The following is a 16023-nucleotide window of genomic DNA, read 5'->3' on the forward strand; positions in this document are numbered from 1 at the left end:
ACTGTTTTTTTTCATAGTGGCCCTAATCCTCTTCTGTACTCAGAATTCTGAGAAAAAAGTCATAACTCACTTTTTTTTCTCATAGTGGCCACTGTGAGAAAAAAATGAGTTCTGACTTTTTTCTCAGAATTCTGACTTTTTTTCCTCAGAATTCTGACTTTAATCTCAGAATTCTGAGAAAAAAAGTCAGAATTCTGAGAAAAAAGTCATAACTCACTTTTTTTTTCCTCACAGTGGCCCTAATCCTCTTCCGTAGAAGTATGACCACTTCTGTACATTACTTAAAGTGCAAGGCAGAGATATTGATTCTACTGTCTATGCTGGAGAAAAATAGTTTATTACGCGACTATAAAGTGAGCTATGAGGTTATGAAGCCAGTCATACAGTGTTGTGTTTCTCCAGAAAATAACAAAGATCATATACAGGGACAGACAGAATACTTCAGAAGTCGATTTCTTTAACGTCAAAATAGCCGAAATGAATGGAAGTCAATGGAAGGCTGTTGCTACACAGCAAAATCCCCAGTGTTGAATTAACACCCAGAGTGTTGATTTAACACCCTACTGTGTTTATGTCCAATTGCATACAAATGAACTCTGAAAGTGTTAATTCAACACTGGGGAATTTGCTGTCACCCTCAAGTGACTTATGTATTTTGAACGTTCAATCGCTTCCACTTCCTCATTGTCACAGAACACATAATGTAATCAGAATACGTAACATAATCAGAACACATCACGTAATCAGAACGCATAACGTAATCATCCCCTCTCTCACCAGTACAATGACATCTACTGGCACCTCAATACGGCATCTTAATAGATGCTTAATAGTCATTAATAAATTATTAAATGTCAGTTTAATAGAAAGAGCAGCATCTGTATGTTTGACAGTAATGAAAATCAAACTATCAGGATTTCTAAATGCGCCGGTACACCTTAATAACATGATGCCACCCAAGCCTATCAGCCATGACTTCAGAGAAGCAATTATTGTTGCTCAGCATTCTGGGAAGGGTTATAAGTCCATCTCCAAGCAACTTGAAATTTGCGATTCTGTACTGAGAAGGATTCTTTACAAATGGAGAACCTTCAAGGCAGTTGCCATTTTTCCCAGGAATGGACGTCCCAGAAAATTCAGTCCAAGGCCAGACCATTTAATGCTCAAAAATATACAGAAAAAATGTTCATGCAGAGGCTCCAGCTTGCCTGCGACCCTGTAGAACAGGATAAGCAGCTACAGATGATGGATGGATGGATGTTCATGCAGTACAAACAGAAAAAGACTGAACAAGATTGGCTTTTATGGACAGGTGGCAAGGAAAAAAACCCTTCTCTCCAAAAAGAATATGGAAGTACAACTTAGGTTTGCAAAATCTGCATCTGAACAAACCACAACATTTCTTGAACGTCATTCTTTGGATTGATGAGACCAAGGTGGAGATGTTTTGTCATTATTCACAGTGGCAAAACCAAACATGGTGTATCACCACAAACACCTCATATCAACTGTCAAGAATGATGATGGAGGGCTGATTTTTTGGGCTTGTTTTTCAGCCATCGGACTTGGAAAACTTGCAGTCATTGAAACAACAATGAACTCCACTTTACACCAGAATATTCTAGACAAATGTGAGGCCATGGGTCATGCAACAGGACAATTATCCCAAGCACACCAGCAAATCAACATCTGAATGGCCAAAGAAGAAAAGAAAATCAAGGTGTCGGAATGGCCAAGTTAAAGTCCAAACCTCATCTCCATCGAAATGCATCTTTTTTTTTTTTGAAAAAAAAGACTACATATTGAAAACTGTTGTGGGTTTTTTTTTTCTTGTTGTCACCTGAGGTTATCTGCTTGTTTATAGAAGTTGATGAACCCCACACAACTGTTATTTTGGTGCTGACAAATAAAAACATCGAATTGAAGCAGGGTGTACTTTCTTTTTCCCGTGACTGCATGTCTGTAAATGACATACTGCCAGTTTAATTTTCTTTATTGATATAGAAAGATTCTCCAATTCCACTCCTGGAGGCCTGGAGTCCAGCAGTTTCTCTATTTACCTCCTTGAAGAAACCTGTTTCAGTTGTTTTCTCATCTCATCCCAAGCCGCTTTATCCTGTCCTACAGGGTCGCAGGCGAGCTGGAGCCTATCCCAGTTGACTACGGGCGAAAGGCGGGGTACACCCTGGACAAGTCGCCAGGTCATCACAGGGCTGACACACAGACAACCATTCACACTCACATTCACACCTACGGTCAATTTAGAGCCACCAGTTAACCTAACCTGCATGTCTTTGGACTGTGGGGGAAACCGGAGCACCCGGAGGAAACCCACGCGGACACGGGGAGAACATGCAAACTCCGCACAGAAAGGCCCTCGCCGGCCACGGGGCTCGAACCCGGACCTTCTTGCTGTGAGGTGACAGCGCTAACCACTACACCACCGTGCCGCCCCAGTTGTTTTCTATCAGGTTTAATGGGTGTTCAACGTCAAAAACATTATCAAACTACACTGAATTCTGGAGCGCAAAAGGCTCCTGCTCCACAGCCTTGTACTGATTTCCAGTTGTTTGCTTTTGTATCTATATCAGTGCATAACAAATAATAAAACCAAGATAAACGCGAATAAGTGTAGAATTCACCAAATGTGTAAAAGTATCGTGGGCTGCTTAAAAATATATCTATTATATTCACATTGTTGTAAAATCCTTATGGAGAAACCAGAGGAACCAGATAAAGTTGCACATGCTTTAGCAATGACCTACTATTTCATAATATCTGTTTAAGTAACCAGAGTAATTTGTTACAACATACAGACGTGAACAAATTTGTTGGTACCCTTCCACGACAAAAAAAAAAAAAAACACAGCTATCTCTGAAATAACTTGAAACTGACAATGGCATCCATCATTGTTTATTCCATGTTGAACACAAATCAGACTTTGCTTTTGATTTTTGATTCAAGTGAATTTTAGTTAGAGATATCCCTGTAGAAGGATAAAGCAGCTAGAGATAATGAGATGAGATGAGATTTTCATTTGTTTCGTTAACTTAACGCAGGCTCGCAGGCAAGCTGGAGCCTATCCCAGCTGACTACGGGCGAAAGGCGGGGTACACCCTGGACAAGTCGCCAGGTCATCACAGGGCTGACACATAGACACAGACAACCATTCACACTCACATTCACACCTACGGTCAATTTAGAGTCACCAGTTAACCTAACCTGCATGTCTTTGGACTGTGGGGGAAACCGGAGCACCCGGAGGAAACCCACGCGGACACGGGGAGAACATGCAAACTCCACACAGAAAGGCCCTCGCCGGCCACGGGGCTCGAACCCGGACCTTCTTGCTGTGAGGCGACAGCGCTAACCACTACACCACCGTGCTGCCCCACAAATGAAAATGTCATGGACAAAAATGATGGTACCCTTAACTTAATATTTCGTTGCACAACCTTTTGCAGCAATCACTGCTAACAAGCAATCTCTGTAGCTCTCAGTGAGACTTCCGCATCTGCCGACAGGTAGTTTGGCCCACTCTTCCTGACCAAACTACTCCAGCTGTCTCACTACAATGCATATTTCAGCTCTTTCCAGAGATGTTAGACAGGATTCAGATCAGGGCTCATAGAAGGCCACTTCAGAATAGTCCAGTGTTTTGCCATTCTTGGGTGCTTTTAGGTGTGTTTTGGGTCTTTATCCTGTTGGAGGACCCATGACCTGCGACTGAGACAGAGCTTTCTGACGCTGGGCAGTACACTTCGCTCCAAGATGCCTTGATAGTCCTGAGACTTCATTGTGCCCTACACAGATTCAAGGCACCCTGTGCCACAGCAAAGCAGCCCCAAAACATAACCGAGCTTCCTCCGTGTTTCACAGTAGGTATGGTGTTCTTTTCTTTGTAAGCGTCATTTTTCCATCTGCGAACATAGAGCTGATGTCTCATCTCATCTCATTATCTCTAGCCGCTTTATCCTGTTCTACAGGGTCGCAGGCAAGCTGGAGCCTATCCCAGCTGACTACGGGCGAAAGGCGGGGTACACCCTGGACAAGTCGCCAGGTCATCACAGGGCTGACACATAGACAACCATTCACACTCACATTCACACCTACGGTCAATTTAGAGTCACCAGTTAACCTAACCTGCATGTCTTTGGACTGTGGGGGAAACCGGAGCACCCGGAGAAAACCCACGCGGACACAGGGAGAACATGCAAACTCCGCACAGAAAGGCCCTCGCCGGCCACGGGGCTTGAACCCGGACCTTCTTGCTGTGAGGCGACAGCGCTAACCACTACACCATCGTGCCGCCCCTAGAGCTGATGTGACTTGCCAAAAAGCTCCAGTTTTGTCTCATCAGTCCAAAGGACAGTCTCGCAAAAAACTTTGCGGCTTGTCAACATACATTTTAGCAAATTCCAGTCTGGCTTTTGTATGTTTTTCTTTCAATAGTGGAGTCCTCCTGGATCTTCTTCCATGGAGCCTGTTGTTGTTCAAAAGGCAACGGATGGTGTGATCAGACAGTAACGGACCTTGGAGGATGTTTTCCTCGGCTCTTTGTCTACCATCCGCACTATCCTTCTGATCAACCTGGTGTTGTATTTGCTCTTGCAACCGCGTCCTGGGAGGTTGGCTACAGTCCCATGGACCTTACACTGCTTAATAATATTTGGAGATGGTCTTATAGCCTTTACCTTTCACATGGTTGTCTCTAATTTTCTTTCTGAGCTCCTCAGACAACTCTCTCTCTTTTGCTTTCTCTGGTCCATGCTCAGTGTAATTACATTACAGGCATTTAGCAGATGCTCTTATCCAGAGCAACGTACAACATATCCGGGAAGCAGTTGGGGGTTAGGTGCCTTGCTCAAGGGCATTTCAGCCATTCCTGCTGGTCCAGGGAATCGAACTGGTGACCTTTTGGTTCCAAAGCTGCTTCTCTGACCTTTAGGCCATGGTTTCCCCCATTGTGACACACATAATGGTACCAAACTACACAGTGGCAAGTTTTCTCCCTTTAAATAGGTTGATAGAAAGATTCAAGATACCTGTGATACTAATTAAGGTTTAACAATTAGTTTGAAACATGGCTATAATCTTTTTTTAGGGGTACTAACAAATCAGTACAGGCTATTTTAGAATATCTTTGTGAAATAAACAATAAATCATTTCTTTTCACACTTTTATTGGTGGGTGACACGATGGTGTAGTGGCTAGCACTGTTGCCTCATAGCAAGAAGGTTCTGGGATTGAGCCCAGTGGCTGACGGGGGCCTTTCTGTGTGGAGTTTGCATGTTCTCCCCATGTCTGCGTGGGTTTCCTCCATAGTCCAAAGACATGCAGGTTAGGCTAATTGGTGACTCTAAATTGACCGTAGGTGTGAATGTGAGTGTGAATGGTTGTCTGTGGCCAAGTTTACATTAGACCGTATCTGTCTCGTTTTCTTCACGGATGCACTGTCCGTTCACATTGAAACACCGGGAAACGGGAATCCGCCAGAGCCCACGTATTCAATCCAGTTCGTGTCTGGTCCGGTGCTGTGTAAACATTGAGAATATGCGGATACGCTGTGCTGAGCTCTAGCTGACGTCGTCATTGGACAACATCACTGTGACATCCACCTTCCTGATTTGCTGGCGTTGGGATCTCACACACAGCGGCTCAGTCCCGAATCACTGCTCGTGCGCTTCACTCGCGCGCTCTGTGAGCTACGCAGGGCCGGAGTGCGCACCCTCCAGAGGGCACTCGCTGTTCAGGGCGGAGTGATTTGGAGCGCAGGAGGAAGCGCTGAGCCGCACTGAGGTTTATTTACACATTTCAACCTCCTTCAGGCGCTTAAACTCAGTGAGAACATGAACATCACAGCCAGGTGTGTTTATCTGCTGGAGAAGGTGTTCGCTTGCCATCCTTCCACTTGCAAGTGGTGAGTGACTTGCACATGCCCGATATGCACTGGGATCATGTGACGTGCCGTCTAATTAGTCATGTGATTAACGTATCCGTGTATTGGCGTTGCTGTGTGCACGCGAATCGTGTATTGGCGTTGCTGTGTGTACGCGAATCGTTTTAAAAACGTTAATCTGATGATCCGCTGATTCGAAATAATGTAAACAGGGCCTGTGTCTATGTGTCAGCCCTGCGATGATATGGCAACTTGTCCAGGGTGTACCCCGCCTCTCGCCCATAGTCAGCTGGGATAGGCTCTCGCGATCCTGCACAGGATAATCGATAAGGGATTGATGGATGGACGACCTTTTTTTGGTTTACTCTATCACATACTAAAGGCATGCAAGTATACAAGTTTGAGTACCGACAAATTTGTCCACGCCTTACATCATATGATGAAACACGGCCTTGTCTTGTGTTAAAGTGCATATCACGGGTAAGTTCAGGAGCAAGATCAATGTAATTCTCCTATTTTATATTAAACTTTGCTCAAATATCTGTCACATTTTGCATTTTGTGCAATTTATTTTTACCTTGCGCAATACCAGAAAAATTCAGTTGAATTCAAGCCATTTGGGGTGAATTCGTCTGCGTCTGAAAAAACTTGGCATTTGGATTTCCCGGCAAACATTGATTTTCATGACGTCGCGTGCGGGACGCCTCCCTCTGAATCCTACGTCAGCGCTGGTTTGTTTATGAGAAAACGACCTGGTGGTTTTCTGCAAATTTCTTCATCGTTATCGCGTAATTATTAAAATGGTTAACAGATGTATGGTAGGAGGGTGTAGCAACACCAATCTTGATGGGATTAGTGCTCATCGTTTTCCAAAAGACCGGACAATGAGAGAGAAATGGGAGCGCTTGGTCTACACAGGCTGTGCACTGAAACCGTGCAAAGCTCTCGCAGCCTGCTGGCGCTTCTGCAGAAAACATCACGAATCTGGCTCCAGACTCCCTTGGGATTTTTCCAGACGCGTTTTGTTATTTTATTTTTTTCTGCTGTAGACAGATGGCCTTGTGCAAAATTACCCTTCTGGATGAGCGTGTAAAGGGACATACTTTCATATTAAAAAAAAAAAAACAAATTGGTCCAGAATATGCACTTTAAAGCTTTCTTGAATAAAATAAAATCTCATATTTATAAGTAATACAAACCATGTACGCCTATCCTGTTAAAATCATTATACTTGAGTTATCTTCCTCTTCTGTTATTTCTTAATGACTTCCAGGGTTTCACAGCTTTTCATGAGCTACCCCTTTCATCTGTGAATAATATTCACTGATGAAATAGTAATTCATAAAAAGCCCACTTCCTTTAAGTTGCTTTCATTGTAAAAGTCTGATAGCGGTTTAGCGGACTCAGGGTGGTATGAGAACACTCTCCTTTGTTTACAATCTGACTGGAGCGAAACTGTTTAGCTGGTTAGTGAAGTACACAGTGCACAGCAATCTATTTAACAGCTGGAATGCATCAGGGCTGTTCCTCCATGAGCTATAACGACAGTCTTCTATGATAGGAGTGTTCAGTGAATTGAGAGGCAGTTACAGGTTGCAGGCATTATAGCTGATTACAGAGTATTCATTAATATGTCCAATGCTGAATTACTAAAGGGGAATCTTTTTAATGACTCGGTCCTACAGTGCATTGGAGTGTGTTGTTAGAGAGCACCGTGTGTGTGTGTGTGTGTGTGTGTGTGTGTGTGTGTGTGTGTGTGTGTGTGTGTGTGTGTGAGACTGCTCGGCTTTTAGATTCAAATGACATAAACCAGGCATGTCACACGCAGGAACAGGAGGCGAAAGCTTTCAGTTTAACACCCCAAAGTGAAAACCGCTGTGCTTCGAGCATTCTCAGGGTTTGGCAGCAACTTGACAGTTTACAGAAAGACGACAAAGCAGAATGGTCTTCCTGTGTTTTCAAAGGAAGTGTCAAGTTTTATTACTAATCATTAGATCATCTGGAGATGGGAGGATGGATCGGCGAGAAACGTGGGCGTTATTGTACTTTTAGCTATCGCTGGTCTAAAACAAATAGTAAACGAGTGAAAGGCAAATACTTTATAACTTTATAATTTAGTTGTTTGTTGCGTTTGTGTAATACAGTGCACAATTCAACATTATTAGTTTCTATGAAGGTGAACAGGTTGTGTTTTAAACACACTGGACTCTTGCCATGTTTTTCCCCTCACATCTGTCCAGAGGTGGACAAAGTACCCAACTTCATTCCTTAAGTCAAAGTCCAGATCCCACTGGTCAGATGTTACTCCGATACAAGTGAAAGTTGTCCAATCAAATTTTTACTTAAGTTAAAGTACTGAAGTGCTTGCTTTTAAAAATACTTCATTTTCTGTCAACACATTGTTGTATTATTGCTACAACGCTTACAATGCCTCTGAAGCAATTGACTGGATTTACTGAAGATGAAGAAGAAGAATTTTATTCATCACACGCTTGTGAAATTCCTCTCTGCATTTAACCCATCTGGAGCAGTGAACACACACGTACCCAGAGCAGTGGGCAGCCATGCTAACAGCGCCCGGGGAGCAGTTGGGAGTTAGGTGCCTCGCTCAAAGGCACCTCAGCCCAAAGCCGTCCCTTATTAACCTAACCGCATGTCTTTGAACTGTGGGGGAAACCGGAGCACCCGGGGAGAACATGCAAACTCTACACAGAAAGGCCCCCGCTGGCCACTGGGCTCGAACCCAGAACCTTCTTGCTGTCAGGCGACCGTGCTAACCACTACTCCACCATGCCGCTTGCAGAACCTGTAGCACACCTTTAAACACAGATTTCTACATTCTGTTTAATTGGCAAGATTATGCAGAAACATACACTACCGTTCAAAAGTTTGGGGTCACTTTGAAATGTCCTTATTTTTGAAAGAAAAGCACTGTTCTTTTCAATGAAGATCACTTTAAACTAATCAGAAATCCACTCTATACATTGCTAATGTGGTAAATGACTATTCTAGCTGCAAATGTCTGGTCTTTGGTGCAATATCTCCATAGGTGTATAGAGGCCCATTTCCAGCAACTCTCACTCCAGTGTTCTAATGGTACAATGTGTTTGCTCATTGCCTCAGAAGGCTAATGGATGATTAGAAAACCCTTGTACAATCATGTTAGCACAGCTGAAAACAGTTGAGCTCTTTAGAGAAGCTATAAAACTGACCTTCCTTTGAGCAGATTGAGTTTCTGGAGCATCACATTTGTGGGGTCGATTAAATGCTCAAAATGGCCAGAAAAATGTCTTGACTATATTTTCTATTCATTTTACAACTTATGGTGGTAAATAAAAGTGTGACTTTTCATGGAAAACACAAAATTGTCTGGGTGACCCCAAACTTTTGAACGGTAGTGTATTTCTGAAAGGGCTTCAGATAAGTTAACGTTATTCATGTTAGCATAACTCTGTTTTTACATGCGAACTAACAGTGTGGGCGGCACGGTGGTGTAGTGGTTAGCGCTGTCGCCTCACAGCAAGAAGGTCCTGGGTTCAAGCCCCGGGGCCGGCGAGGGCCTTTCTGTGTGGAGTTTGCATGTTCTCCCCGTGTCCGCGTGGGTTTCCTCCGGGTGCTCCGGTTTCCCCCACAGTCCAAAGACATGCAGGTTAGGTTAACTGGTGACTCTAAATTGACCGTAGGTGTGAATGAGAGTGTGAATGGTTGTCTGTGTCTATGTGTCAGCCCTGTGATGACCTGGCGACTTGTCCAGGGTGTACCCCGCCTTTCGCCCGTAGTCAGCTGGGATAGGCTCCAGCTTGCCTGCGACCCTGTAGAAGGATAAAGCGGCTAGAGATAATGAGATGAGATGAGAACTAACAGTGTCCAAGTTAACTATCTATGTGTTAACGTTAGCCGTGGACAAGGCTACGGCAACTTGGCAGGAAAATCCATAGAAAGTCATTTGACTAACTAGACTGCATAGCTATTGCAATGTTATCGCTCGCTCTAAAAGCACAGACAACTTCATTACAAGCTTTCTCTTGGAATAAAACATTTATATACCTCAATATGCTTCTGCAGGTCGGATGGCAAGTTTTTATAGGCTGTGATGTGGTTCGTTTTAGGCAAACAAATCAAATATTTAAAATGAAACAAATCTTTAATCTGGGCGGCATGGTGGTGTCGTGGTTAGCACTGTCGCCTCACAGCAAGAAGGTCCTGGGTTCAAGCCCCGTGGCCGGCGAGGGCCTTTCTGTGCGGAGTTTGCATGTTCTCCCCGTGTCCGCGTGGGTTTCCTCCGGGTGCTCCGGTTTCCCCCACAGTCCAAAGACATGCAGGTTAGGCTAATTGGTGGCTCTAAATTGACCGTAGGTGTGAATGTGAGTGTGAATGGTTGTCTGTGTCTATGTGTCAGCCCTGTGATGACCTGGCGACTTGTCCAGGGTGTACCCCGCCTCTCGCCCGTAGTCAGCTGGGATAGGCTCCAGCTTGCCTGCGACCCTGTAGGACACGATAAAGCGGCCACAGATAATGGATGGATGGAATCTTTCATCCTTTCAGAAAACTGAAACATGGGTTCATGTGCATTCCTCAGAAGAACCGTCTCCTTCCATTCTACCATCAACTGAGTTCAAATAATGCTGCTGAGAAATCACTGAACTTGATCTTATACAGTCTATGAACGTGACGTGACCCTAGTGATTACTGGTTAGTTTTTTTTATCACAGCTGACACTGAGAAAGCCTATCACGTTTTAGAAAAGAAAAGAGAAAACATCCACTTTCAAAGCTGCTTTGGACTTTGATAGAAATGTAGTGGAGTGAAAAGGACGATATTTGTTTTTCAAATGTAGTTTCCCAAAAAAAAAAAAATCAAGTAAAGTCCAGATACTCAAAAAGTGTACTCAAGTAAATGTCCTTCGTTACTGCATCTGTCAGTTTGGATTTGAGTGCAACATCAGCACCACACACTGATCCTACCGTATCCATCCATCCATCCATTATCTGAAGCTGCTTATCTTGTCCTACAGGGTCGCAGGCAAGCTGGAGCCTATCCCAGCTGACTACGGGTGAAAGGCGGGGTACACCCTGGACAAGTCGCCAGGTCATCACAGGGCTGACACATAGACACAGACAACCATTCACACTCACATTCACACCTACGGTCAATTTAGAGTCACCAGTTAACCTAACCTGCATGTCTTTGGACTGTGGGGGAAACCGGAGCACCCGGAGGAAACCCACACAGACACGGGGAGAACATGCAAACTCCACACAGAAAGGCCCTCGCCGGCTCGCTCGAACCCGGACCTTCTTGCTGTGAGGCGACCGTTCTAAATCACGACACCACCGTGTCGCCCGATCCTACTATATCCATCCATCCATTATCTGAAGCCCTTATCTTGTCCTACAGGGTTGCAGGCAAGCTGGAGCCTATCCCAGCTGACTATGGACAAGTCGCCAGGTCATCGCAGGGATGACACACAGAGACACAACCATTCACACTCACATTCACACCTACGGTCAATTTAGAGTTGCCAGTTAACCTAACCTGCATGTCTTTGGACTGTGAAGGAAACCCATGCAGACACGGGCAGAACATGCACAGAAAGGCCCTCGCCGGCTCGCTCGAACCTAGAACCTTCTTGATGGACATTTACACCTCCCGCTGCCTTGCCAGAGCTATGAATATTATCAAGGACAGCTCCCACCCTGGCTTTGATCTGTTCGACCTGTTGCCCTCAGGGAGGCGCTACAGGTGTATCAGGACAAAGACAAATCGATTAAAAAACAGCTTCTTTCCAAAAGCCATAACTGTCCTGAACTCGGATATGCTCTGACTTTATAGTCTATTTATTTTACTATTTTACTAATTTATAATGTGCAGTACTTTATAAGATGATTCTCTATGCAATACTTTTATAATGTGCAATACCACACTCCATAATGTGAAACGCAACACATGCACCTCAGGACTGTGCACCTTACACACAGCACATACACCTCAGGACTGTGCACCTTACACACAGCACATGCACCTCAGGACTGTGCACCTTACACACAGCACATGCACCTCAGGACTGTGCACCTTACACACAGCACATGCACCTCAGGACTGTGCACCTTACACACAGCACATGCACCTCAGGACTGTGCACCTTACACACAGCACATGCACCTCAGGACTGTGCACCTTACACACAGCACATGCACCTCAGGACTGTGCACCTTACACACAGCACATGCACCTCAGGACTGTGCACCTTATACACAACACATGCACCTCAGGACTGTGCACCTTACACACAGCACATACACCTCAGGACCGTGCACCTTCCCTTCCCTTGCAATACTTCATAATGTGTAATATTTTATCTTATAATGTGACTCTCTGGCGGCACGGTGGTATAGTGGTTAGCGCTGTCGCCTCACAGCAAGAAGGTCCGGGTTCGAGCCCCGTGGCCGGCGAGGGCCTTTCTGTGCGGAGTTTGCATGTTCTCCCCGTGTCCGCGTGGGTTTCCTCCGGGTGCTCCGGTTTCCCCCACAGTCCAAAGACATGCAGGTTAGGTTAACTGGTGACTCTAAATTGACCGTAGGTGTGAATGTGAGTGTGAATGGTTGTCTGTGTCTATGTGTCGGCCCTGTGATGACCTGGCGACTTGTCCAGGGTGTACCCCGCCTTTCGCCCGTAGTCAGCTGGGATAGGCTCCAGCTTGCCTGCGACCCTGTAGAAAGATAAAGCGGCTACAGATAATGAGATGAGATGAGACCTCACTCCATAATGTGTAACACAACACGTACACCTCAGACTGTGCACCTTACACCGCCCTTTTATTTTATTTTCTCCCCCCTTCCTCCACCCTGTTTGCACTGTTATTGGAGATGCTTTAATCTCATTGTACATGTGTATAGTGACAATAAAGGCATTCTATTCTATTCTATTCTGTGAGGTGACAGTTCTAAACCACGACACCACCATGCCGCCCGATCCTACTCTATCTCTTCCTCAATTCAGGTCAAAGCCTTGAACTCAGCACCTCCTGTATAAATAATGTGTGAGCTCTATAGGGCTGTGAGGAGAAAGTCCAGGATGAATGATGTGTGGTGATACTGAGAATAACTTCTGGACTGGACAGGAAACTTGGGTTTGGGAATCGAACCTTACCGAATCTGTCATCTCGTCCTGACCGGAAGTGGCTGCCGAGTCCAGCACGAGCGTCTCGAAGCACGCCGAGCCCAGGGACGAGCTTTTGGGCTGAGACGCGCTGAAATGATGCGCAGTGAGCCGCGGGCTGCCGTGGGCCGACACCGACACGTCCTGCGGGTAAACGCGCGCCGCTGCGGGGTCTCTCTGCACAGCAGCGAGCCGGGACTTGGTGGGTCCTTCGGTGCAGCTCGGTACCGCTTTGTCGCTGTGGAGAGACGCCGGAGTCGAGCTGCTCAGGTTCGGCTGAGACGATGAGAAGATGCGGTCCAGAACCGGTTTCTTTTTGCGCTTGAACATCCACAAGCCGCTCTCTTTCTTACCGTCCGCGCTGCGTCTTTCCGAACCCAGTTTCGGGCTCAGAAACGGCTTGGTCCTGTCCTGGAAATTCTTCCACATCCTCCGCTGGTGGGATGCGGAGGTCGGGTCGTGTTCCTCAGCGCTGTCGCCCCTGGCTTTCTCCTCCATGGAGCCCGAGCAGCAGCCCGCCAGCCTGCTCTGCTCAGCGGCGGCCGCGCCAATGTCACAGCGCAGCGCAAGACGCACGAACAAACCAGATCGGTCCGCCAATCCAGAAGAAGCGCTCGGTACAAGAGGAGAAGAAGAAGAAGAACTCTGCTTTCACTGCTCGCTGATCTCAGCAGTGCGATAAACCGGCTGCACTGCGCACACAGTTCCTCTCTCTCTCGCGCAAACTAAAAAGTCCAGGAAACCAAACAGGATGTGGCTCTTAAGTAATCTATACTCTATTACACAAGCACATCGTAACTAGACTCCTGATCCATAACACATTTTTGCACACGATTCGTCTTTCTCTCTACAAGTAAAACCAAAGAACTGTTTCTACAGGACGAGGTTCTCTTCACCTGATCTTTAGCAGCTATAAGTGGGCGGCACTGTCGCCTGACAGCAAGAAGGTCCTGGGTTCAAGCCCAGTGGACTGTGCGGAGTTTGCATGTTCTCTCCGTGTCCGCGTGGGTTTCCTCCGGGTGCTCCGGTTTCCCCCACAGTCCAAAGACATGCAGGTTAGGTTAACTGGTGACTCTAAATTGACCGTAGGTGTGAATGTGAGTGTGAATGGTTGTCTGTGTCTATGTGTCGGCCCTGTGATGACCTGGCGACTTGTCCAGGGTGTACCCCGCCTTTCGCCCGTAGTCAGCTGGGATAGGCTCCAGCTTGCCTGCGACCCTGAACAGGATAATGAGACGAGATGAGACTCCTGATCCATAACACATTTTTGCACAAGATTTGTCTTTCTCTCTACAAGTAAAACCAAAGAACTGGTTTCTACAGGACGAGGTTCTCTTCACCTGCCCCAGTGAACAGGAGCTATAAGTGGGTGGCACTTATAGTGGTGTCGTGGTTATCACTGTCGCCTGACAGAAAGAAGGTCCAGGTTCGAGCCCTGTGGACTGCGTGGAGTTTGCATGTTCTTCCCGTGTCCGCGTGGGTTTCTTCCGGGTGCTCCGGTTTCCCCCACAGTCCAAAGACATGCAGGTTAGGTTAACTGGTGACTCTAAATTGACCGTAGGTGTGAATGTGAAAGGTTGTCTGTGTCTATGTGTCAGCCCTGTGATGACCTGGCGACTTGTCCAGGGTGTACCCCGCCTTTCGCCCGTAGTCAGCTGGGATAGGCTCCAGCTTGCCTGCGACCCTGTAGGACAGGATAAGCAGCTACGGATAATGGATGGATGGATGAAGGAGCCATAAGTGGGCAGCACTTATAGTGGTGTCGTGGTTAGCACTGTCGCCTGACAGCAAGAAGGTCCTGGGTTCGAGCCCAGCGGCTGGCGAGGGCCTTTCTGTGTGGAGTTTGCATGTTCTCCTTGTGGAGTCCAAAAGCATGCAGGTTAGGCTAATTGGTGTCTCTCGACTGACCGTAGCTATGAATACGAGTGCGATGAACTGACGACTTGTCCAGTCAGCTGGGATAGGCTCCAGCTTGCCTGCGACCCTGTAAGACAGGATAAGCAGCTACAGATAATGGATGGATGGATGAAGGAGCTATAAGTGGGCGGCACTTATAGTGGTGTCGTGGTTAGCACTGTCACCTGCCAGCAAGAAGGTCCTGGGTTCGAGCCCAGCAGCCAGCGAGGGCCTTTCTGTGTGGAGTTTGCATGTTCTCCCCGTGTCTACACGGGTTTCCTCCAGGTGCTCCGGTTTCCCCCACAGTCCAAAGACATGCAGGTTAGGTTAACTGGTGACTCTAAATTGACCGTAGGTGTGAGTGTGAATGGTTGTTTGTCTCTGTGTGTCAGCCCTGTGATGATCTGGCGACTTGTCCAGGGTGTACCCCACTTCTCACCCATAGTCAGCTGGGATAGGCTCCAGTTTGCCTGCGACCCTGCACAGGACAAGCGTTTACGGATAATGGATGGATAGGTTTTACACCAGATGCTCTTCCTGACACAACCCTCTCCAGTCTATTCAGGCTTGGGAGTGGCACTAAGTATGCACTGGCTTGTGCAACCCCAATGGCTGGGTGTTTTTACCGTTTTTGAAGTGTGGGAGGAAACCCACACGGACACAGGGAGAACATGCAAACTCCACACAGAAAGGCCCCGTCAGCCGTGAGGTTCAACCCCAGAACCTTCTCGCTGTGAGGTGACAGGGCTCACCACTGCACCACCATGTTGCCTACAACTAAAGAATGTTTAAGGTTCTCAAAATTTTCCTCTTCTCCCAGGACCAGAGTACACAAATTCAGCACGATTTTGACAGAATTTTGTCAACAAATTTCCAACATCAGGCCAGAATATGAATATCAGGAACAACAAACAGGTCTTGACATAATCGAAGAACAGCAATGTGGCATCTAGGACGCCCCACAACACCCCAAGGAAAATTCTAGCATGTCAGGTTTTTTTTTTTTGCATTTTCTCAGCTTGTTTGACAACTCCTATAACATGTTCCTTGACATTCCTTCTATAGCTAT

At 46.4% G+C, this 16023-nt stretch overlaps 1 protein-coding gene across 4 annotated transcripts in view; it reads right to left on the minus strand.

Annotated features, from left to right (window-relative positions):
* mctp1a (multiple C2 domains, transmembrane 1a) overlaps positions 1 to 13799 on the minus strand; it is a 393574-nt gene extending 379775 nt beyond the window's left edge. For all 4 annotated transcript variants that reach the window (XM_060906951.1, XM_060906950.1, XM_060906953.1 and 1 more), the window contains exon 1: positions 13050 to 13799. In XM_060906951.1, the coding sequence (XP_060762934.1) occupies positions 13050 to 13556 (507 nt within the window). In that variant the 5' untranslated portion in view covers positions 13557 to 13799. The remainder of the gene's footprint in view (positions 1 to 13049) is intronic.
* Between the last annotated feature and the right edge of the window lie 2224 nt (positions 13800 to 16023).

This window comes from Neoarius graeffei, chromosome 24 (genome assembly GCF_027579695.1).
Source record: "Neoarius graeffei isolate fNeoGra1 chromosome 24, fNeoGra1.pri, whole genome shotgun sequence".
Classification (NCBI taxonomy): domain Eukaryota; kingdom Metazoa; phylum Chordata; class Actinopteri; order Siluriformes; family Ariidae; genus Neoarius; species Neoarius graeffei.